This window comes from Alexandromys fortis, unplaced genomic scaffold, assembly GCF_014885135.2.
Source record: "Alexandromys fortis isolate MF-2015 unplaced genomic scaffold, M_Fortis_MF-2015_v1.1 scaffold_38, whole genome shotgun sequence".
In the NCBI taxonomy this organism is placed as follows: domain Eukaryota; kingdom Metazoa; phylum Chordata; class Mammalia; order Rodentia; family Cricetidae; genus Alexandromys; species Alexandromys fortis.
In genome coordinates this window covers 12,798,717-12,823,709 of record NW_026067916.1, presented here as the reverse complement: position 1 = coordinate 12,823,709, position 24,993 = coordinate 12,798,717, and the positions used below count along the sequence as shown (strand labels likewise).

Below are 24,993 nucleotides of genomic sequence, written 5' to 3'. Positions count from 1 at the left end.
GTAACCAACTTATTTTGTTTCATTTTATTTTTTATTTTACATCCCGGCAACAGTTTAACATAATTTAAAGGCAAATTATTTTTTTAAAAAAAAAGCTTTAAGAAAAATAGAAGTTTTACCTAAATGAACTCAAAGATCCCTTCAGCTATTGTTCTGCTATATGTGCTGAGATGCTTATAAAATTGTTCAAACATTGAGCCAATATTGCAAAATAAACCTATGGGTAAAGTCACTGAATCCCAGCTCTGGAGTTGCTGAGTAGCTGAAAGAACAGTATGGAGTAACACAGCACGGTGCTTTTTCATACTTGAAACAGAGATAGGGGCAGCTTCTGTGACAGGTCTCTCACCTCAGCGCTTTGACACATCCTGTTTATGGAGCGCACACAGGGCCAGATGCTAACTACCCATTCTCTCTCTCTCTCTCTCTCTCTCTCTCTCTCTCTCTCTCTCTCTCTCTCTGTGTGTGTGTGTGTGTGTGTGTGTGTGTGTGTGTGATAAAATTGTGAAGTTTTTTTATAAAGAGAAAAGCAATGATATGGCCATGTGTAATAGTGTTACCACGAGTTTACCTTATTCAGGTTATTCTAATTTCACAATATGGATAAAGTCTTCAGATTTTAAAACTTTTTGATTATGGTTCAAATGCTATACACACTTGTTTCTGATTATAGATGGTTCCCTGTCAGTTACTCCAGTTTGGGCAATCTCCTTCATACACAGACACATGATGATCTTTGGTAGAGTGGATCAGGTCTCCGCTGCTAAGAGAATTTCCAGTTTGCCCCTCTCCTCTCCTCCTCTCCAGTCTCTCCAAAGTGGTCTTTTCCTTCCTGCACCCTGAGCTTCACCTGTTCCCCTCTGGTTTCTCCAACTATTTTTTTAAATTGATTTTTATTGAGCTCTACATTTTTCTCTGCTCCCCTCCCTGCCTCTCTCCTCCCCGCTTCAACCGCCCCCTAAGGTCCCCATGCTCCCAATTTACTCAGGAGACCTTGTCTTTTTCTACTTTCTACTTCCCATGTAGATTAGATCTATGTAAGCGTCTCTTAGTGTTCGCATTGTTGTCTGAGTTCTCTGGGATTGTGGAACAAAGCCGTTCTCTTCAGCACTGTGTGCTGTAACAGTCTTCCCATTGGTTGGTGATTTCTGAAATATCTTTTCACACGAAGTCTTTACAATTACGATGCAGCGTTGCCGTTAGAAGTAGATGGGAAACAGATCTCAGGAACACTGGGTTCCATTGATTTGAAGAATGGCTGAGGGAATAAAGTCACCACTTTCTCTCTGGACAGAAAACCTCTACTGATGAATAGGTCTATAAGTTTATAACTTGGAATGCCCAAATGTTTAGGCCTCACTTCAACTTTCTGAAAGTAAAGAAAACATGTGTGTTTATAAACATATACACACAGATAAAGATGGCTTCTCCTTATAAATGGCCTCCTCTTGTAAGCGCCACACACGCCGCGAGTTGGAGACTACCACCGAGCCTTCTCGCCGGTTCTGTCTCCATGTCTACACCCATGACTTCCTCTATTCTGCCAGTGTGCACATGTGTGTTAATTAAGGTTCACTTTTCATAGTTGCACCGCTGTGGTGTGCTAGTGTGGAGCCGTATCACCTATTAACACTTCAGCATGGACCGTTCCATCTTGATTTCCAGATAGTTGAAGCTTGATTAGTGACATTAGGGCACAGGGATGATTCCATGGAGAGCAGAGATCAGGAAGCCCCACAGCGTGAAGTGAGAGGGTTCATCCACGTGGAGCCAGAGGCAGTGCTATTGGGGGGGGGGGGATGTCAGGAGCCCGGCGGTGCTATTGAATCCAGCACAGACTGAGATATTGACCAAAGGGTGTCCTACGGAGGAGTAATGAGAAGACCAAGTTTGCCCTCTCAGGAGTTACCCGGTGTGTTGTCTATAATCCACCTCAAGCAGATGTCGGCAGAATCACGTTGTTTTTGTCCTGGGGTGATTTAATGTGAATATGTTTTTAGACAGTAAATGCATTTTGTATGGCTTCTTTTCTAAAATCAAGTTTCTCGAGGAATCGTGAGATTTGTTCTAATTTCATTTTAAACAATCTATTTTACCTCAAAACCATTCTTCCGAAGGAAAACAGTTCACATGTAGAGAACAAGTAATTCTTCCTTTAATAAGACATTTCCAATTATAGCCATGGGGTAGCAGATCTGCTGCAGGGTGCTGGGTTCTCTCGGTGTTCCATATGCTTATTTCTGATTAGAAGGAAGATGCGTGGCTCCTGTAAATGGGGAATTACATGCTGTGGGTGGGGGGAAGGTGGATTTTATTCTGATTTTTTTAATTATAAAAGCTGTGAAGAGTCCTCACTTATGGAAAATATTCCTTCAAAATATTTTTTTGCCTTAATTTTCCATGCTATGGTGACCATTATTTCAGAATTTAAAAGTACTTGGAGGACCCGCCTCCCACACTGATAAGATACTCTACAAAACATTTTGTGTCGATGTATGGAGACCTTATTAAGTCTCCTTTTCATACTTCTTTCTGTCCAGGCTCTGTCCACACCTGCTGTCTCTAAAATATCAGATATTACAATGTCTTCATCAAGTCAGACCTGCAGATAACAGTTGGCCCAAGGGACTAGCTAGCCTTCATTTAAGCCTTCATTGTTTTTCACTTGCACTGTTGGTTTAAAAATGTCTCTGCAGATTTCAATTATTTTTAAGAACGCTTTAATATCAATTATATTACAGTATTAAAATTCACCTTCTCCTCCTCACTTCCAGGGCGACCGCAACACACAGGGGCCAGGTGATTTTCAAAGATGCGCTAGCCCAGCAGTTGTGTGAGCAAGGAGGTAAGAACATAGCGGCCCTGTTCCTGTTGGTTCCATCTGAGTTACTCACGGCAGGTCCTACGTGTTGTGACTGGGCTGCCGTTTCATTAATGTTCCTTTATCACGATGCTTTAAAACTGAATTATTGACCACCTCATATCCCTACTCATCATTCATTCGTTACTGATAAATATTGACATTTCTTCTATGACTTTCAACAATGTAGATATTTAAAAATATGCCTTAATAGGCAAACTCAGGAACTCTATCATAATGTAAATATTTTCCATATTTTGAAAATATTTACTGAAAACAGAATACCATAAATGCAGGGAGCATCAACATCACGCAAAATATATAATGTCAAAAAAAAAAGCTACATCCAATCACATTTGCCAGTCCCTAAAATTTAAGTTCTCTTATGCTGTACAAAAGTGTAAGTCTATTATAATCGGGTTAGACTATTTTAAATTAAATAAAAAGCTAAGAATATTAATGGGAAAAATTCTGAATGAATGAGGGCAAAAACCTATCTTATATCATAGTATTGCGTGTGCACATAATTTACGTCTGGTCCCTACGGTGTTGTTAAAAATCGAGCCAGGACCTGAAGGACATCACTGAGCTCTGCAGCAGCACATAATCCACAGACATCGCATTGGTGCAGCCAAGATAAGGTGGGAGAGAGATGGCTTCCTGCTGCCAGGGAGGTAGCTGGTGCTGGAAACCCTGTGTTTATTTTGGTTCTTTGTACCTTTAATTAAAACATGGTTTCTTCAAATAAAATAACATATTTTTGCATGTAATGTTTTTCTATGCATAACACAAAGAATATCTAGTATGTTTATGAAGGGAAGATATACCCTTCCCTATATACCACAGCACAGGGCCTTCCATCTATAATATATCCTAATTTATTGATTCTAATTAAATTAAGCAATTAAAACAAAGCAGATTTTGTTTTGTGGCACTTGGAACCAAGAGAATTTAAGATTGCATTGTGAGCCAGAAATACTGAGAACGTAGAAGTATCTGGTGTCTGAGAACAGAATGCCGGCAGGTCATCAGCCTTGCTTCCTTTCCTCAGAAGACTGTCCTGAAGATGCTGTCCCAGCAGCTGCCTGGGGGCTGCCTGGACTCACAATCCCTCAGTTCTCATCCCCACCCCACTCGCCCTCCCTTTAGTCCTGCCTTAAAACTGCGTGAGGGAGCCTTAGTCCAGAAGTCCAGTGCTCCGTGTACCCCAAAATCATCCCTTTTTCCTTGACCAGATGCCCTTCTATGTCTTCTGTTCTGGCTGACTCAGTCTTGCAGATACTCATGCAAAAGGGGATGGGGGGGAGGGAAGGAGGGAAAGAAGGAGGAAGGAAGGGAGGGAGGGAGAGAGAGAGAAAGAGAAAAAGAGAGAGAAAGCAATAATAAAGTTGTGGTGTTTCTGTCTCCATCCATTGTGATCACACAGTGGCCTTGTCTGAAGCTGATGTCTGTGAGATTGTTTATGTCCCACAAGAGGACACCAAGGCCCAGCTGCGAGGACTAAACCAGCTGCTAGACGTCAGTATTCTTCTCTCTCAAGGCTGAGGAGAGAGAGGAAGCCAGCCAGCCATCATTTACTTTCTCGGGTTTAAGACTATACAAGTCCTTTGCAGTCAGGGAACCGTGGTTGGAAGGATAGCGTGACCTTCCTGGTTAGAGGAGTCTCAGCAATCACCTGGGAAGGCTCCTGCTGAGCAAAGGCTCCAGCAAGGTCAGCTGCCCAGATAACAAGTAGGAGCTCTTCAGTAAGGGGAGAGTGTGAAGGGTTCTCTTCTTCTTCAGCTTGCCTGTGTTTTCTAAAAGTTGACAATGAAATTATATGAATTGAGTGATAAGAAAAGAACACAAATTCTCCCTACATCTAAATTATAACTGTGAGGTTTGCCCTTTGAAGATGGAGGGGTACGTCTTCTGAGCAGGTGGACTGAATTATTTCTCAGGAACTGAAGAGAAATGCAGAGTGCCTATGTCGCTCCTGTGCTTGACTGTCCTGACTCTTAACAAGGCCTGTCTCCGTGTGTCCTAATTACCTTCTGAGTGTCCATGTCTCCCACCTGGAAGCCTTTGGAAAGAGGAATCATGTCTCAGTTTCTTTTCCTTTAATACATAATATGCTCATCTTAACGCATGCACTCAATAGATGATGAAGGATCAGTGTATAGGATTTCCTATGGGGAACTCGCTACCTCTCCTGAGGAGCCTTTCCCGTGGACCACTGGCTGGCTATCACAAGACAGCACTCTCTATATGCTTGCAAACTGTACGTTCTGTCTACTAACAATTTGTTAGTTAGCACTGGGAAGATGGCTCAGTCACTAATGTGCCTGTCCTGTAAGCGTGAGGACCTCAGTTCAGATCTCAGCGCTCACATACTAAACCAGGCATGGCATACATCCACAACTCCAACCCTGCGGTGGTGGAGGACAGAGACAGGCAATCTCCAGAGATAGCTGGTCAACCTAGCTGCATCGGTCAACTCCAAGCTCAGAGAGAGACCCTGCCTCAAAAACCAGGAGAAAGTGATCAAAAAAGACACATGGCACTGACTTCTGGTCACTATGCCCATGTGAACATACGTGCATGCACACATGCATGCAGCATATGTTACATGCATGTATACATACGTGAACACACACATCACATTCATCATACATGCAAATAAATGTGAAAATTGTTCACAGATCTCCGTTTCATTTCCAATGAGTTGCCTTAGATCACACCTTGGTATTTTTATTTTGTCTTATAAGCAGAGGTTCTGGAAGTAACAGGAAACACTCTGCAGCTGAGTTCTTCCAGTAGTCGTGGTCCAGACAACAGGCTTGAGTGTATCCTCATCTCTGCCCTGGAGAAGCTGCTGAGCTACCCCTGCTGTTGGGGGATGTATGTGTGTGTGTGTGTATAGACTATATACTCACCATTGTTTAGACTAGAAGATGCCCATGTTCATTCACTGGCAATAAACAGAACATAAATGTCTACCAGTCCTCTCCAAGATTATCGAGTGCCTACCGTGGGTGCTGGCTTTGCTAGGGTAGGTCATGAGGTATGTCAAGGAACAGAGGAACAGGCAGGGGAAAGGATGGTCCCAGATCAGGAGGGTCTCAGGAAAAGGTAATACTGGAGCACAAACCCAAGGAGGAGCCAAGGAATTAGCATATGCCTATCCAAGAGACTTCCCAAACTGTCACTAAGATTTTAAAGACAAAAAATGGTAGTGAAGTGCTGTTTGGAGTGCTTCCATAAAGATGAAAATTTAGAATGGGCTAAAAACTCCAAAGGAAGTGGAGTAGACCAGTTCTCCCTAAGAATTATTATTGGACAATCAAGAAAGAGATGGAATCATAAAATAATATGAATTACATAAAATTCATACTTGCTACCTAGCCCAGAATATCCTTAAGCTTGCCTGATCCCCTGTCTCCGCCGCCCAAGTGTGTGATTGCCTTCTTATGCCACCACATCTACTTCCAAGAAGATTTTTATTTTAAAAAAAATCAATTTTGAAAATTCACATGAATTATATGAGCCTGAATAAAAACAGTCACCATTGCCAAAACCCTCTGAAAACTCAAGGAAAAAAATTTATTCTTTATAGGATTATAAATCAAGTGTCCAACGTGAAGCAGACGTGAGTAGGTCAGCATGGCCACTGCTGGAACAGTTTTGCACACAAATCACGGCCAGGAATGGAGCAGGGAGAATCACGGTGTTAGGTGTGCGTCCGCTGGCCTCTGGGCTTTTTGGCATACCTTCTTCAATCATGCACACTGATTATTTAGCAAGGCCAGTTGTCAGGTTCAGTGGTCTGACCACAGGCATACCCTGTGGTGCCCCCAAAGGGTGCATGCCATTTATAAACCGTGCAGGGATCCTCTGTGGTTGGCTTGGTGGCAGCGGCTAAAACAGGAAATGCTTCGTATTGGAAGGAGAGTTCAGACTTACATCTGATTTGGAGAAGCTCGAGCAGCTTTGCCTTCTGCTACCCTGGTAGTCTGTGAGGAAATGCTCACTATGGGCGCTCGGCTATGGTCATGGGCTCTATTGTTTCATCCAGACATCAAATCCTTTCATTTTTAAATCATTTGTGTTAAGGATTGTGAAAATGTCAACTGTGAGAGAGAAAGGATGCAAGAGTTGAATAATCAAACCCGTAAAGTAAGCAGGGTATCACACTTAGATGTATTCCTCAAAAACTTCAAATGTACCTGTAGCACAGGTTCTGATAGGTCCTCATAATTAAAGTCTGGAGTCAAATATCAGGGGAAATGCTGAGAGATCAGAGAGATGAAGGATAAAACCTTAGAACTTGTGTCCCTGTACGAGGTCAGGGTCAGGTGTATTTCAGTGGCCAAGCTAATATTGGTGGTCAGCCCAATGCCCAGGGGTCAGTTCAGGCAATGTTCAGTTCAGTCAGTCGATCAGTGATATTTTAAGCATCATTTGTAGGTCATATCTACCAGAGTCTTCCTTGGCTATACCCTTGTTATTCAGTAGCTTAAATCAATAAGTATTTTTTCCAAAAACCTTAAATGCAAAATCTTTATTAAACCAGTCTTCTTTCGCAGTATGAGTCAGAACTGTGGGTCACCTTACCTAGTTTCGTTGCTGAGGGGGAAAGTAATTCACTGGAATGTTCCCCTGTTAAAAATTTGCTTGTCAAAGACATCTGTTTCCCCGTGGCTGTTTTGTAGCTTGATTTTCACTTTAGCAGCTACAACTTGTGTTGCTGGCATCCCCAGGCTTGTGATTTACACACAAAGAGGGCTGGATTGGAGGCTGGGGAAGCCATCCAGTAGCATGTCCTGCTTCAAGGTCTGAGAAAATACCCAGTAGAGGGAAGAACTGAGGCCCTCCTGGGGCTCTGACAGATACAGTGTCCCTGAGTGATCCAAGACTGGCAAGATTAAGGGGAATGGCAGAACTTCCTCATATGGTCACAGTAAAACTTCTTGCTAGTGTCCCTGGGTGGGTTCCGGCTACTTTTTATGTTCCCTGGAAAGGGGTGTTTTAGATAGATGCTATTTCTTTCAAGGTGATTGAACAGGGGTGTAAACAGCCTTCTCTGCAGTTCTGGGGGCTGTATACATTCCCACTTGACAGCTTTATCTGGTCTAAAAGTCAAAACACCAAGATTTATGCCAGAAAGGAACTTGACATTGGCTGCCTCTGAATGCCCGTAGAGCCAGCTTTCCACTCAAACTGCTATATAATCTGCTTGACTCCCTCATATTTTAAAGGACAGAGCCTAGATTTGAGTATATATAATTACTTAGGAGAGAAATTGCTGTCAACATACATCAATCACATTTTCGTTTTTCCTTGTGAAGTATTATTTCGTACGACTTGTTAATTCATTCTTATTTTGATGTATGTATAAAGATACACTTGAGCCTATAACAAATGAATATAGTTTTTCATAAGTTTTTAGGCATTGTAACGTATTCATATCAATTAGCATAAATTGTGCTCTGTCTTTGGTAGGCGTGTGTGGTGCTGTAACCAGACCAGAGGGAATTGTGTGACAATATGAGAGAGTCACACCCTGTCCTAAGATGGTTTGTAGTAGATAGATACTACTTCAAACCCACAACTGAAAAATCAAAATATGTATATAGAAAAACAGTCACTGGAAGGCTGTCTTCCAGTCTCCTCGGAGGCCCTTGCTCAGCCTTTCTTTCTCTTACTCTTCAAAAGTCCCCTCCCTGGTGATGTTTAAAATGCCGAGACCATCGTTCTTTGGGACAGGGATTTCACTGTTGCATGCATCCTTCTGAGGGGGTTTCTCCCTCAGACTCCAGCTTCTGTAAGGAACACCATATGTCCTCCGGATCCACTCCTAACCCTGCTGCCTGACCCGCCAGGATTCCACTAACGAACTAGGAACCCGGCCAGTCCAGGGCCCTACTTCTCTTGCCTCCTCGCTGTAGTTTTTTCATGGTTCCTTCCCACCACAGCGTTCACGCAGATGCTGCAAGAGATTCCATTCCTAAACTTCTTATGGTTCTTGGTGTCCTCCCACCTCTGGTTTTCTTCTCTGATCTCTGTTCATTTTTTTAGTGCTGACTCAGAGCCAATAAGACAAAATGGTTGAGAACATGGAACGTGACTCTCTGCATTTGAGTTCCTGTTCCGCTACTGTGTAGCTAGGAAGCTTTTCTGAGTCTCCATGCCCTTGTTAGTTACATGGAAAGAATTACAATGTTTGTTTTCCGAGTCATCTAAAGGCTAAGGGCTTGGTCTTCTAGGTTGTATCCGAAAGGAATAGAGTGAAGGGATTAAATGTCATCAAAGTCTGGCATGGGGGCTGGCGTCTTGGTGAGTGCCAGTTGTTGCTCTTACTTGTAAGCGTGCTTTAGTCACTTTTCTTGTCACTGTGACAAAGTAGCTGACAGCACCATCTTAAGAGTCTTCTCAGCTCTGCTCACAGTTTGGGGTTGCAAACCATCATGGTGGGGAAAGGATGGAGGCAGGACTGTCAAGCAGCTGCTTACGGTATATCCCCAACCACAAAGCCCAATGCTCAGCTCACTTTTTCATTTCTGTATAGTCTAGGGAGCCCAGCCATGGAGCGGTGCCACCTGCCTTAACGTTAGGTCTTCCCACTTAAGTTTGCCCAATCTGGAAGACCCTTCACAGACATGCCGTGCCCAGAAACAAGATGCCCTCGGGTTCCGCGTCTTCTCTATTGACGATCGTGATGAGCCACCATAGGCGATGTCCGTTTAAATGCTATTCTAGTACCTTCAACTTGGTTCTACACTGGACTTTACTTTCTTTGAATGCTACATCTTTTTATTGCAGGTCTGTTTTAGTAATCACCCCAAACACTAAGCAGGAGCCCACGGAACATCTTTTGCTCATTCATGTCTGTCTTCCACGCTTATTCCAGTGTGTTTGAGATCTCCTTATTTAATCTCCTCAGTACCTCTTAAAGCAGCCTTTGTTTTGTTCATAACTACAGCCATGGTTTGGGTTCAGTCATTTCCACCAGTTGATTTATCTCCTGACACAAATTGGATTTGTCATGTAAGTGACCCCAGTCTCCCAGCTCCATCTGCCTTTCAAGGTCTTCTCCAGACCGCCCCACTTCTCTTTCCCTCTGCTCCCCTTCTTCCTCTTACTGTCCCCCACTTCATCTCCACTTCCTTCCATCCTCCCTTGCCTTTCTCCTGGTTGTTCCAATCTCAGAATGTTATTTAAATACTGATCACTATCCTGAGTGAGGTAAGCCAGACCCAAAAAGAGGAACATGGGATGTACTCACTCATATTTGGTTTCTAGCCATAAATAAAGGACATTGAGCCTATAATTCGGGTTCTTAGAGAAGCTAAATAAGAAGGAGAACCCAAAGAAAATCATATAGGCTTCCTCCTGAATATTAACCTTCATCAGGCGATGAAAGGAGACAGAGACAGAGACCCACAATGGAGCACCGGACTGAAATCTCAAGGTCCAAATCAGAAGCAGAAGGAGAGAGAGCACAAGCAAGGAACTCAGGACCGCGAGGGGTGCACCCATACACTGAGACAAGGGGGATGTTCTATCGGGAACTCACCAAGGCCAGCTGGCCTGGGTCTGAAAAAGCCCGGGTTAAAACCGGTCTCGCTGAACATAGTGGACAATGAGGACTACTGAGACCTCAAGAACAATGGCAATGGGTTTTTGATCCTACTGTACCTATTGGTTTCGTGGGAGCCTAGGCAGTTTCGTGGATGCTCACCTTACTAGACCTGGATGGAGGTGGGTGGTCCTTGGACTTCCCACAGGGCAGGGAACCCTGATTGCTCTTTGGGCTGACAAGGGAGGGGGACTTGATTGGGGGAGGGGGAGGGAAAGGGGAGGCGGCGGTGGGGAAGAGACAGAAATCTTTAATTAATCAATAAAGAAATAAATAAATTTAAAAAAATAAAATGATAATGAATATTCAACTTTTACTATAACATTGTAAAAAATATAAAAATAAAAAAAATAAATAAATACTGATCACATGTTCTTGACCTTCAGGCTAACTTACTACTGACTTTCCTCTATTCCGTGAACAAGAACTATATTTTTTTAGTTCTCAAAGGTCTCAAAATTTTTAAATTACACAGCAACATTTTAAAATAATGCATCATGAACTCCTATGGTATATTACTTTATACTCTTATTTTTTACTCAAAAAATGTTGTTCATATCATGAGCAATTTTTTTTTTTAAACTGTGTGACTGTTTCTCCAAAAATATGTGTGCATGAGCTTGGCAGGACAATAAGTCTCAAGGTTTAGTCATTGGGGCCCTGTTATTGACAGCTCATAAAAGAACTGGTCTTACCTGAAAGAGTTCTCTAAGTCATAAGGATATATTTTTGGTCTGGTCCTTTTAAATTTAGTTTATATATGAAAGAGGATAAGCTTCTGTAAAACACAAATCAAATTGAAGTGAGGGATGAGAGGGGCAGGGAAGAGAAAAATAATTGCTAATACTGTAGGATTCTGTGTATAATTTAGCTGCTTTAAATATTAAGTAATCTTTTATATTGATCATAACTATTTCCTGAATACAGGGAGAACTATTTTCACTCTAAATTTATAACATTTTTGGAAGTTTAATTATCATACTTGAAGGTCAAATGGTGCTTTATTGCAATAAAATACAAAAAGTAATAAAGAAATTATTCCTGGGGAGATGAAAGTCTCGGATCATAGCTCATTAAATACTAACTTCACAGACCATGTCTAATTTGTCATATTTAGCTTTGGAAATTTAATACATTAGAATTTCAAATTAGGGGAAAAGATACATGAGACCAAACTACCTAGGGCCTTTGAATTTCAAAATTATTTAAGAGGTTAAGCTCTGGTAGCCTAGTGCCTGTATTTGTGTGAATTGCCATGTGTGTGTGTGTGTGTGTGTGTGTGTGTGTGTGTGTATGTGTGTGTGCAAGTGTATATTATCTACCTGATTCAAATACGGTCTTAAGCACTCAGTGACGTGAACAGACAGCTCAATTTCAGATATTATTTTTCTTCTCGAAGAACTGAAGTCTTCATTGAACTGAATACTACACCCAGGAAGTCAGCTGAAATTTGTTAGAGCTACATTGTTTCTGAGTGAATACTACACCCAGGAAGTCAGCTGAAATCTGTTAGAGCTACATTGTTTCTGAGCCACGTGTTGACCTTAAAGCTTCCTTCTGAAACAAGCCACTGACAGGAAATAGGGTTTTTAGGAGGAGAGCACGTACAATCTCGTTTTCCCTAGTAAGCCTAGATACTCTTATTGTGTGAGGTCCTGGGAGGCCCAAGCTTTAAAGGACTAGGAACAAATTTCAGTTCTTGATTTTCATTCCGCAGTGAGTGGCTCAGTTTCTTTCCCACCTATGAGTGGCAGTAGTCTCTAATGGATACCCAGTATAGAGTTTCTTCCTAACTCTTATTCAGCCTTGTACAGTGGACATAGAATGTAAGCCCTATGTTAAATCTACGGTGGCCACGTGCAAGAAACAAAAATAAAGTAGTTAATTTAGTAGTAATTTAGTAATATGTAAAATATTAAACATTTCAATATATTATAAACAATATAAAATTATTAGTAAGACGTTTTGTTTTTCTCTGTGCTAACACTCAAAAATCTGGTATATATTTTATATGCAGAGCACATTTTAAGTATTAGAATATCTGGCTTCTTAAGGTTTTATAAATTTGCTGTTAGAAGTAGTATCACGTGCCTATCTGACCTTAATGTCTTAAAAGTCTTCAAAATTAGAGTGAGTATCCAAAAAGCTCCTTTTCCTTTATATTCACATATTGACAAAACTTGTTCATTTTTAGGAGAGTTTATCTAACTTTGATACAAAGTGTGTGTATATGTCAATACTATGTGCAAATAATTTTTTTTAATTTTTATCAACCCAGTATTGTTAATATGAAATTTGTAGGGATATAACAAGACGAAAGGCAGCTGTAGTATTATTTAATGTAACGGAAGACGCTATGACTGATATTTAAGGTTTCATAGACCGTTTAGATAACACTGGGACTTACAAGTTAGCATCTAACATCGATTCTCATGAGGAACCGTATAACATCAATACGTTTCTACTTTATGTTTGTGCACGTGCGAGTGGCTTGTGCGTGGGTGTGGAGGCCAGAGACCCACGGGGGTCGTCATACTTCCTCGTTCTTCACCTTTCCTTTTAAGATCAGGTCTCTCACTGAGCCTGGAGCGCACCGTTTCAGCTGCACTGGCCGTGCAGTGGGTACCGGGGTCTGCCTGTCTCTGCCTTCTGGTGCACGCTGTTTCAGCTGCATTGACGGTGCAGTGGGTACCGGACTCTGCCTGTCTCTGCCCTCTGGTGCACACTGTTTCAGCTGCACTAGCGGTGCAGTGGGTACGGGCTCTGCCTGTCTCTGCCTTCTGGTGCACGCTGTTTCAGCTGCACTAGCGGTGCAGTGGGTACGGGCTCTGCCTGTCTCTGCCTTCTGGAGCAGGGGTCTGCCTCTCTTTGCCTTCTGGTGCTGAGATTACAATTGTCCACCACCACCTTTGGCTTCTCATAGGGCTGCCAGGGAGCCGAACTCAGATCCCACACTCGTTCAGCAAGCACTTGCCACACTAAGCCTCTTTCCCTACACTTACACGTTCCTAGTTTGGAAGTTTCTAAATCAAGCCGATTGCTGTAGCAGACACCAGTAATCCTAATGTTTGATTACTCTAAATTTGAGGCCGTAGTGGGCTACACAGTGAGCTCTAGGCCACGTTGGACTATAGAATGAGACCTTGCCTCAAGACCAGCAGGAACAAATGCAGTTCAACACAGATCCTTTCACTCCTCTTCCCTGAAGCTCCCCGTTCAGCCTGTTCTTATGCACTGTGATGTGGGAGAACATACGTCAGGGTGCCGTAGTCTCTCTGTGATTTTGGATATTGGGCAAACATTTCTTTTGTGTGGAGAAAACCTTCAATCAGAGTTAGTAATTCAGGCAGCCTTTGTGGATCACTTACAATTTAATCGATAAGAATCAATACAAAACACAAAATCTTTAAATGTATTTATCTTTCAGTTTGTAAGAGTTTCACAAATGCCTCTAATAAATTTAATCATGGTGCTCTCCATAGAATCTTCCGTGTGTGTGTGTGTGTGTGTCTGTGTATGTGTGTTTGTGTGTGTGCACGTGCGCAAGCACACTCACGTGCATGCAGTTTTTCAAGACGGATTTCTCTGTGTATCCTTGGCTGTCCTGGAACTCACTCTGTAGATCTGGTCTCAAACTCAGAGATTCACCTGTCTCTACCTCCCAAGTGCTGGGATTAAGGGCAAGCATGCCTATCTTAAAATCTGCTTTCTAAAAACCCACACAAATGTCTTCAGTATGCATTACATATGTGAAGCTGAAGCCACATGACAGAACCGGTCTCATTTTAAAATACTGTTAATTCTGGATTCTTAGTCTGGCATAGCTGATCTACTGCCCCTTGTAGGAGAAGTGGATTTTTCATATCTAGTTGACAGCTTTCTTTGGAAATTAGAGAAGACTTTTGAGTGTCTGTATCATGAACTCTTATATTTAGGTAGTGAATTGACATCTCCTCAAGTTTGGAAATCATTATGAGGCAGGGTAGAAACGACTGTCAGCAGTGTGAACTGGGCAGAGTCCTATGAGACAGGGTTTCTCTGCAGCCCTGGCTGTCCCGAAACTCACTCTGTAGACCAGGCTGCCCCCAAACTCACAGAGATCCACCTGCCTCTGCCTCCTGAGTACCAGGATTAAAGGCGTGCGCCACCATAACTGACTTAGCATGTTTTTTTTTAACCCTGCAGGGCAAAAAAGCCCCTAGCTGTGTGGTGTGATGTGTTTCATGTGAACTAAGTTCTGTAGCCGCTTTTGTGACTGCTTCTCACTGGGTTTTGCCTTTATGATGAATCAATCATTCTCTGTTCTTCTTTCATTCCAGCTCCCACGGAAGCCAGTGCTCAGTTTCACCTCGGTAAGTGTGCAGGGATCTGACGTCACTGACGTCACCCACCCCCTTCCCTTGCTCTCTCACCTTCACTGGGGTTCACCTAGACTCAGGTTCAGAAGACGCTGGAGCTAATGGCCTCCCAGGGAAGGGAGCTGATGGCCTCCCGGCCGCTGCCCTGCCCCTCAAGGACTTCCTTATGTCAGTGCCCTCACTCTTAGAGTTCAGTGCCACCCTACGGCTGAGGGTCCAAAAGCTAAGTTTCCCCAGAGCTCCCGCCCATCACATCCGAGTGCAGAGGCAAAAGCCATGGGTGCGGACACACTGGGGTCATTTTAAATTTAAGATTTCTGCTTGAATTCTTAGGTTGAAAGCGGCAATCATTCAGTTATTTCTTCTAACATTAGAGGAAGCTGTTAAGTGATTGCCTACTTTAAAAAAAAAGGAAGCCATGATTTCCCAACAGTACCGAGTACTCAGTGACCCCAACTCTGCGAGGCAAGGCAATGTGATGGTTCAAAGCACAGATTCTGGAGCCAAACTAGCTATTTTTATCTTATTGCCACCACTTGCTATATAAGTTATGACATTGGTCAAGTAATTTGTCTAAGCCTACATGTAAAATGAAATCAATAACAATATCTACCTCACTGGGTTGGTATGTATAAGTGAAATTTCAAATTATATAGTAAAAGGTATCATATTATCTGGTGATGAATGAATACCAAATGTGTTTTTGTATTCATTGAAGCTAACCTGGGGTGGGGATTATCTCTAGAAAACAATTAACCATTGAGAGTTAAATTAGTCATGTTGTGCCAGTGAAGACTTACTTTAAAAAGCAGTTTCCTACTCACTGTAGTTTGATTTGCGTGAAAGGAATCGCCTTCGCCGGTCCCGGTCCTTCCTTGGCGTTTTTTTACCGTGGGGTCTCAAATAGGTCCATTACTTGCCTCTTGGGCTTTTCCTTTCAACCTACAAACCCAATTAATTTGTTTTTCTCTTTGGAAAAACTGCCTTGAGAAGCTCTGCTTTTATGTAATGCTACAGCTTGGGGCGCCTCTCTGGCAGCTGAACATAGCTGCTTAGAAGCATTCCTTCCGGCAGCCGCGACAGGCTGGTGGCCCACAGTGGTGCAGTGATGTCTGGGCCAAGCTGTGACCTGAGAGAGCTGTACCTTGTAGGCACATCCCACACCGCATCCACATGCTCGGAGGGATCATTAACTCACCCCTGCTCAAAGCCTATCACTGGGTCCTCTCCTCCCTGTCCTCATGCCTCAGGCTCCAAGGAGGAGCTATCCTAAGTACGTGCTGGTTTGCTGGTTTCCATGGCTTCATTATAGGCTTGCCTGCTGGCATACCTGGTATTCAGGGGGTTCAGACTGCCATAGGTAGTATGTCACCAAAGAGAATTTGAAATTATCTTCCCTGATATCTGGAAGAGATTTTAATTACCCAGTGAGTTCAGAGAATTATGTGACTGAGCCCCTAGAAGCAGAAAATACCAACTTTGAAAAAGATAAAAATTGTTAAAAAGTCTCTGTTAGTCACATGATATGATTTAAATTTTTCTGAAAAGAAGCTCAGTCAAACAAAATGATAAGGAAAAGACACAGGGGATTTATATTACCAAAAACTTCCCATACAAGCCCCCCAAATCCAGCGAGAATGTTGTTAGAGCAGTAATTACCTTCTCCCTTCTCACTATGAGCACACTGACATCGTAGCTGGCCATGAAATCATTTTGCCCCGCCTTCTTTTCAAAGCGAGAAGGCACTCTACAGTGTATGAAGATGTTCTTTGGCATGCTCAAAATCCTAATGCTTAAAAGCAGCGTGGAATACAATTGCAAGGTGGTGCTGCTGGATTTTCCTCCATGGCTGGCATCCCCGCATTCTCCCTGATTTAAATTGACTCTATAGTTACACATATGCATTAGTTATATGTATAGATAGCATTTTTCTGTGCAATTCTGGTGGTTCAGCTAAGTTAGCCATTCAGAGCATACTAAATGAATAATGAATGAGAGGAATTCTAAAATCAAGCCAGAGCAACAGGACCAACCAGAAGGACAAGAGAGAATGGGTCAGGAGAGTCCATGATGGCTCTTTGGGCTGCAGTAAACAGAATACTCCAGGCCTCAGTGAGCAGAGCAGTTCTGCCCAGGCTGTGGCTCGGTAGACAAGATGTGGATCAGGATGGAGTGACAAGCTCTGTCTAATGGTTTTCCCACACTGGCCCTCCTGAATATGACCACTTGGTAGCTTCACGGAGTCTAAACACTAAACAGCAAAGTCTTCGCCCTCAGCATTTAGAGGCAGAGCAGTCACAACCACCTGCTTGTTTAGATGTCAGTTTTAATTTAAAATACGGCTGTTCTTCCTAGACGCAGCTTGTTGACACCACAGGTAATCCCCTGCATCGTATAACGCCCCTCTCAATGCTCTCTTCCCTCTCCTAGCCGAAATGCACAGTGACAGTGTGATCCTCCGGGACGACTTTGACTCCTACCACCAACTGGAATTAAATCCCAACATATGGTAAGTTACGGGAACGTGTTGCGTTTGACAGGAGAAAGGATGCTGAGTTTGTTTCATGGAAATGTTTTCTCCTTGAAGGAGCAGTTACTGAAAATTCACCTGCTTTTGAGTACTAGTGTATTGGTGAGCCGGGTTAATGTTGGAATTAACTGTATACCAGCCACACGGCCGGTAGGGTCTTCTTTAAAATTGGATGGAGGTGTTCTTCAAATCTCTCGGTGCTTGGATGGATACTTAGTTTTGTGAGATTTTCATAGTTTATTCTAGTTTACTTTTCTGTTGCTTCAGTAAACACCATGATCAGAAGAAGGAAGTTGGAGGTTTATTTAAGGTTACCTTCCGGGTTCATCACTGACGTGAAACCTGAAGCAGAGACCTTGGAGGAACACTGCTCGCAGGCTTGCTGCCATGTTCATGTTCAGACGCTTTATACAGTGAGGCCAACTGACTAGGATGGTGCTTCCAATAGTGGGCTGGGCTACGTACATCAGTTCGTCATCAAAAATGCCCACAGGACAGGCCAATCTGCTGGATGCAATTCTTCAGCTGAGGTTCCCTCTTTCCACGTGTGTCAAGTTGACAAGATTAGCCATCTTAGCCCTATAGAACGTCATGCTAGAATGTATTTAATAATCATTGCTGAGTGGAAGAAGGAAATGTCTCATGTGTAATGACAAATGGCTTCATCATACATTGAAATAATCTCTCCTATTAGCTCTACTCATTATCTGATTTTTTTAGAAGGCTTTTAAGTATAAATTCCATGCAGTTTTGAGGACAACAAAGTAATGTGTAACATGAAGGGGCCTACTTGTTGGGGTTTTCTATCCCGCCCGATACCCCACAGCCAGCAAACCCCAAAGAAAATCACACATAGGTCTCCATAAATTATAAGCTGATTGGCCCATTACGTCATGCTACTTATTAGCTCTTGTAGTTTATGTTAACCCATTATTCTGATCTATGTTAGCCAGGTGGCTCAGTACCTTTTTCAGTGGGGCAGATCACATCCTGCTGCCTCGGTGGTCTGGGCAGGAGTGGGAGGAATCAACTTCCTCCTTCCCAGAATTCTCCTGTTCTCATTGCATCATTTCTACTTCCTGTTTGGTTTTCCCACCTATACTTCCTGCCTGGTCAATCAGCGTTTATTTAAAACATGATTGACAGGTTACAAACAATTCTCCCGCACCAATAATAAACTCAGATTCAGTCTTTAGAAACCTTTGTATATAACTTTAAATCTAAATACGTTGGCCATAGATTACAGTTTTGCTTATGTATAACACTTTTGCTGACCTTAGAATAGGCCTGTGAATCAGACCTGTTGGGAAAATGATCTGAATTTTAGATTTTTTTGTAATGTGTATATGATTGTGCAGGTAAAGAAGAGTTAAAAAAAATGCTAAACTTCAAACCTGGACTGAAAACCCAAGCAATAGCAATACTCAAGATTAGAAAGCAAATGATCCTGTTACCCTTGTCAGCATATGAGGTCACTCTTTTTCTAAGTTTTACTGTTTAAACAAATATTTTAGTGGCATAATCGCTTAGCATATTGCACTCACACAAATATTTAGCAGGAATTGTGTAAGTGGGTTTTTATTGTTAGAAATCACATTTCTCTTGAGTAGTTACTAGCATGGGACCCAGCGGAGGAATGAAGCCCCAGCAGGATTCTCTTGGAGAAAGTGACCCTCAGACTGAAGCTGAAGACGACAGACAGACAGAGCTGGGGCATCCTTTACGTTTTCCCGAGAAAGATATATGAGTCTGGATGGTTTTAAATAAAATAAAACTTACTAACCCAGACAGGTCTCATAATTTACATATTTAAGAAAACAATGAATCACAGGATGATCCTTCTCTGGGAAAAATCCAAATATAAATGTCTTGAAATAGATAGAAATTTGTTTTAAGAAAAGGCAAAACAACAAGAACAACAAAATATTTAGGTGCCATGTCTGACCAGAAAAAGTTCTTCCTTTTCTCTTGACGTCCATCGCTTTGCGTTCCATGAATGTAGACGTTAACAGATGATTGGGTTGTTTCAGGAAAGTCCACTCTGTCAGGCTGGCTCATTGTCTCCAGGTTTCCTCACAAATACAAAATGTGACTTTTATGGGACTCAAAATCTGTTGTTGTTTTTAAAAATCAATGAAGTGTGATTGATTTTTACTTCAACTATCTCCATGATTGATTGGGTACGATCTTTCCTGGTCAAAATTATGGATTTTATGTCCCATTTGCTTATGCTATGCTTTTTCCATTCTTTTGGACGCTTCCCCCTTTTAACCCTTACAGCACCAGCACTGCTGCTAGACGTGCTTCTGAGTGCGTTTGCTGCCTGCTTGCTTATGACAGCCCTTTCACGTTGTTCCTTTAAGACTTTCTCTCTCCTCCCTCCCTCCCTCTCTCCCTCCCTCCCTCTCTTCCTTCCTCCCTCCCTTTCTTTCTTTCTTTTTTTCTTTTTTTAAAGAAAATATAGGCTGTGACGCTCCTAATTGAGAAGGCGTTTTGTTAAATTAGAATTGACACAGCCTCTGAGATCAGGGCAGTATAGTTTAACTTCCAAACATGTGGCTTGCTAACTGAACACCCTGAGAAAAGTAAAGAGCTCCCTTCTTTCTGTGACCCCCATTTCTCGCAGCAAAAAGTGAGGCCTTGAGAAGTGAGTGCTTCTACCACACCTAACCATGACAAGTGTTCACGAAAGTTCGTTCTTCTAATTCATATCCCTCCCTTTTCCTCTTTCTCCCTCCTTCCTTTCTTTCCTCCCCTCCACTCCTTTTTGCCTTGCTTTCCTCCTCTTTCCTTCTGCCATATTCTCCCCACTCTCACACCTTGCTTCCCTTCTTCCTGTGATGGGACTTATACAATGGGCTAGATTTCTTCTAAACCCAGACACGAGTCTTAAAAATGATCTTGATCCATTTACCTGATGCTTCAGTCTCTGGATCACATTTGTATAAAAAAAATCCGATTAAGTATGTCTGGATTGCATTCAGGAATGCTGATACGCAGACTCACAGGGAAGGGCAAAGAGCATCATCATCGGGTAGCCGGGACCCCTTAAACATAAACTCCATCAGCTCAGAACGAACACCCAATAAATTCAGATATTCTAGTGTGTGTCTGTGTCTATGTATGCATGTCATGAGAGTTTATACGTGTGTGAAGGTCAGGACAGCCTTGAACGTTGGTCCTCGCTTTCAATCTCGTTTGAGACAGGGTCTCTGTTGTTCTCTGAGGAGTGTATCAGTGTCTTACCTGTGAACTTCATCCTCTTTCCTCTTATCTTACTGGAGAAAGGCTGTGATTACAGGCATGCACCGCTGTGCCCTGCTTTAGATGGGTTCTGGGGATTCTATCTCAGGTCCTCATGTTTGCTGGACAAGTGCTGTATGCACTGAGCCAACTCATAATCAAAGACCTGCTCGAAACTGGGTGACCGTAAGGAAAGGGTCATCATCCACGCCACCTCCGTGTCTCTGCCCCTGCCACATACCACCAGAGAGGGGCAGAGTGCTGGCTGTGGCACTTAGGGCCACGTTCCCACAACTAAACACCTCACCAAACAATCTTCCTGAAAAGAAAGATGTGGCGCTTATACCAGTGTGGTCCCCACATGGGTCTAGAACCTTCGTGAGCATCGTTCAGTTTATAATTCCTGTGGACAACCATAGGAATTCAGGGGGAAATCAGAAATAAACCACAGCTATAGCTGTATAATTCGTATGGACAATCAACAAAAGGAAAAAATGTCAGACAGTGGTGGCACACGCCTTTAATCTCAGCATTCAGGAGGCAGAGGCAGGTGGATCTCTGTGAGTTCGAGAAATGAAGAAATCAGTTATAGCTGTTTAGTTTTAGATGCATTTTAAAAGCTTGGTCATTCACTTATTCGTTCCTATTAATTTCTTCTAATGTCCATTTTTCATTCTACTTCATGTAGGTTTTTACTCTCTTGTTTGTTATCTTATTACAGATAACTAACACATGAAATACAAAAAAGTAAACAATGGTATTCCTATGATCATGGATAAAGCAGTAGTGTCGTGTTTCCGCCAAGATTTGGAGGGCAAAGGTGTGGAATCAAGGAACATTTTGTACGCAGACATAGTAGGGAATGAACTCTTTGCTGAGCGGTTTAAAGATTTGACTTCAAAGGTGATCATTTTGTTTAGTGAGAAGATCAATGAATGAAAGAACATAAACAATAATAAGGCCTTTCCCTTTCTCTTAGGCTTGTATTCTCTTTCCCTGGAGCTGCTAGCTATGGTGGTGGTTTCTCTGTCCTTTAGACATTATTTATGTAAACACAATTGTAGTGACGAATTTCATTCACAAGCTTGGAAAGTAGGAAGCCACAACTTCTTTTATTTTTCCGTAGCCCCCCTAATCATTTTTCTTTTCACCCATTAAACCTTAATTTATTCCATTCTGGTTTGCCCTCTTCCATTTGTCTAGATTTTAGCTAAGTTTCAGGAGTGGTATTAGTGCAATGGCATGTGGTAAGTCATCCCCCACCTCCGCAACCCTCTCCCGGTGCCCAGACATGTTTCTGCAGATGCCCTCCAAGTCCTCCATGACCAACTCTAGTCCTTGATGACCACAAGCCCACAGAGACCCTTTGTCCCTGTCCTCATTGCCCTGCCAGGGCAGTTGCTGCTTCTGTTCCTGCTCCCTGCATCTTGACTAGGGAAGAGGAGGCAGTAGAGCCCTCCTGCACTCAGCTAGGCTGGCCAGACTTGTAGCTCTTGTCCTTCCTCCCCCTGGGATGCATTGCCTCTTTGTCCCTGACTTTCTGTCGGCCTTTTATCTCTCCCCCTCCACCTGCTTCTGTTTACTTCGTTTGAGAGTTAAGTTAGGAACAAAGAAATCAAGCAAGCAGATCGAGTAGTTCTCTGACTTGAGAGATGGTGGACCGCACGCAGGCCTACTTCTGAAGGACAGCAACGTCCTCAACAATTCTCAGTGTCACTGAGCCTGCCTGGGTGTGAGGGAGTGTGGATGGAGCAAGAGGAGCCCCTTAATGCTGCTGACAGCTCAGTCAGCAACTGTGCACACTACAGCTGCATCGCTGGTGATAGAGGATCCGCAATGCTCTCCCCATGCAGAAAAACCCTTTGAACCCTGTCCCCACAAAAGGGTGGCAATCTCATATGACTACATTTAAATTTAGAGGCAGATTAGAAGCCACAAATCTGAAGGACTGTGGATTAGCTCGGAGGTAAGGCATTTGCTTAGCATGCATAAGGGTTTAGATCTGAATCCCTGTATCTCCAGAAACCACAAGTATGCTTCATCTCGTTAACACGTCACATGGGTGATTACGACTTCACATTGGTAGTGTAAGTTCTTTGTTATGAAGTGAACTAATGTGACATCATCGTTGTGGAGCAATAATAATCTTGAGAAAGGATATGAGGCACGGATGTGCTTATTTGTCAAAATAGAGATATATGCATTTCAGCTCTATAAATGTATCCCAATTAAAAAAGTCATCAAGCTTTGGCAAGATGGCTCAGCAGGTAACAGTGATGGCCGTGCAAGCCTTGGGACCTGCATTTCCTCTCTGGAACCCACGTAGGGCGGAAGAAAGTGACTGCAGACTTATTTCTACACTTGCACTTTGGCATGCACACCTACACACGATAATAATAGAATGAGAACAGAAGAAAGCAATAAAGTATATTTCTAATTTACAGTCGGAGAGAAAGGACGGAGGAAAAGAGAAGGGGAAACAAGAATAAATGGATTTTTAAAAATGATTAAGTAGAGTTTGAAGTGTCTTTGTCCCCCAGGCAATTTTAAGTCGAGGAGGAATCTTTGTTTTGCTGAAGGTATCTCTTTAATGCTGATTTTCCGAAGATTGCAGAAGGCAGCTGGGGCTGTAACATCCCGGATGCTCTGGTAGGAAGTCCAGAGCGACTAAATATCACGATGATAGATGGCAGCCAGAGGACAGCAGATGCTTCCCCTCCCGCACAGGACAGGACAGCAATAACAGCAGAACGTGTCCTGCAGCCTGATAGGGTCAGGAGCTGCTTCTCCAAAGAAGCCTCTTCACTAAGTGTGCCGTGATAACCACAGGGATGCGAGGCATCTGGGAGAAAGACATTGGTTGTCTCAAACCCTACCGGGTGAGAAGGCCTCTGTCAGGTGTTACAGTTCAGAAAACTCCAAAATCTACAGCGAGAAGACCACAGAGTCTGCGATGTCTGCCTTCTCTTGAAATTGCTAATTTGTCAAAGTGATTAATATCAGAACAAAACAATGATGATTTGATATGGTATTGTACTTTTCACCGAGGAAAATCATTGAATAAAGAATATGAAGCCCTGGGCTTAGCCTAGTGGAATCTGCATCCCTGGGCCCTTAGCTGGCACTCGGGAAAGGCCAGGCCCGTGGCTGTACCACTTCATAGCTCACGAGCGTGTAGGAGACCCTGTCGCTCCGTAAATAACAGGACAAGAGGTCTTTGCCACTCGGTGAGCAGGTGTGAGAACTACAATATTAGTGGGATTTCAGGATAATCAGAAAAGGAGGGGAGGAATTGGGTGAAATTATCTTATTTGGGTTTGCTTGACAGAGTTTGTGGCAGCGAGGTCGGGAGACAGTGGAGCTTGTAGGGTAGAATAAACCTTATACATAGCTTTTACAGAGTAGGTCACTCAGAGAGATTGAGAACTGGTAAGAAAAGGAGTCGAAAGAGAGTGTTCTATGTTGACAAACGATTGTCAGAACCTCTGTTGTACTTTAGTGTTGAATTAAATTTTGTTTTTGGACACTTGCGGTATTCTGCTCTTACATGAATCTTTTGCAGCTTTTCCTGCTATTTCCTCTCTGGTTTATTCTCCCTTGTTTTCATTGTACTACAAAACTTCTCTGTCTCTTCTTTGACATTTAATTCTTCTCCCTTATAATTTTTACTGTGATGTAATTGCTCAGGGACAGTCTTTATCTTCCGTAGAAAGGTGAACCAGGAGGTACCCACTAATGCAAGAAGATTTCAATCGGAGACTATTACTTCCTCCTTTAATCTGTGTTTGAGATGACAGTCAACACGAGCTCACTCGGTGGAATTAAATGTCATGTCAGGTACATTCGAAACAAGTGAGGAAGCGTTTCTTCGAGCAGTGTGCCGTAGAATTCGCCATAGGAGGAAATGGGAACACCGTGTGTGGTGGTAGTGTTTCAGGCGGTTATTTTTAACCTATTTGTCACTGTGCCTGTTAATGAAGAAGAGATCAGGTTTTCAACTCCCTAGTGAAATCGGAAGACTTCTCCTGCCTTTCACGGAGAGAAGTAACGAGAAAGAATGAGCTATAAATGGAGTTTGTCATTTTCACACTGAGGGGTGTTAGCTCCTTAGGAAGAAGTCATGACATGCTTGAAGGTGAGATTTTTCTTAGACAGTGAAGATACCTTGCTGTTTTTCTAAAACCATTATATATTTAAGAAGAGAATTGACTTTTTTTGAAATTTAAAAAACTTGATTATTAATTACTTCAGAATGGTTGCATAAATAACTCCCAAATGTATGGCCATACTTTCTTCAGTACAAAACATCGCTTTGTTACAAAATAAAGTTGCATGGTGACACATTACAGTTTTTCCAGTACCTGGGAGGCTGAAGCAAGAGGAT

General features: G+C 42.6%; 1 protein-coding gene across 1 annotated transcript in view; it reads left to right on the top strand.

Moving 5' to 3' along the window:
- The window catches only part of Reln (reelin), a 420,580-nt gene that overhangs the window by 179,683 nt on the left and 215,904 nt on the right, over window positions 1–24,993 (top strand). The window contains exons 4-6 of the mRNA XM_050139698.1: window positions 2,775–2,845; window positions 14,798–14,830; window positions 17,267–17,345. Coding sequence (XP_049995655.1) covers window positions 2,775–2,845; window positions 14,798–14,830; window positions 17,267–17,345 — 183 coding nt within the window. The remainder of the gene's footprint in view (window positions 1–2,774; window positions 2,846–14,797; window positions 14,831–17,266; window positions 17,346–24,993) is intronic.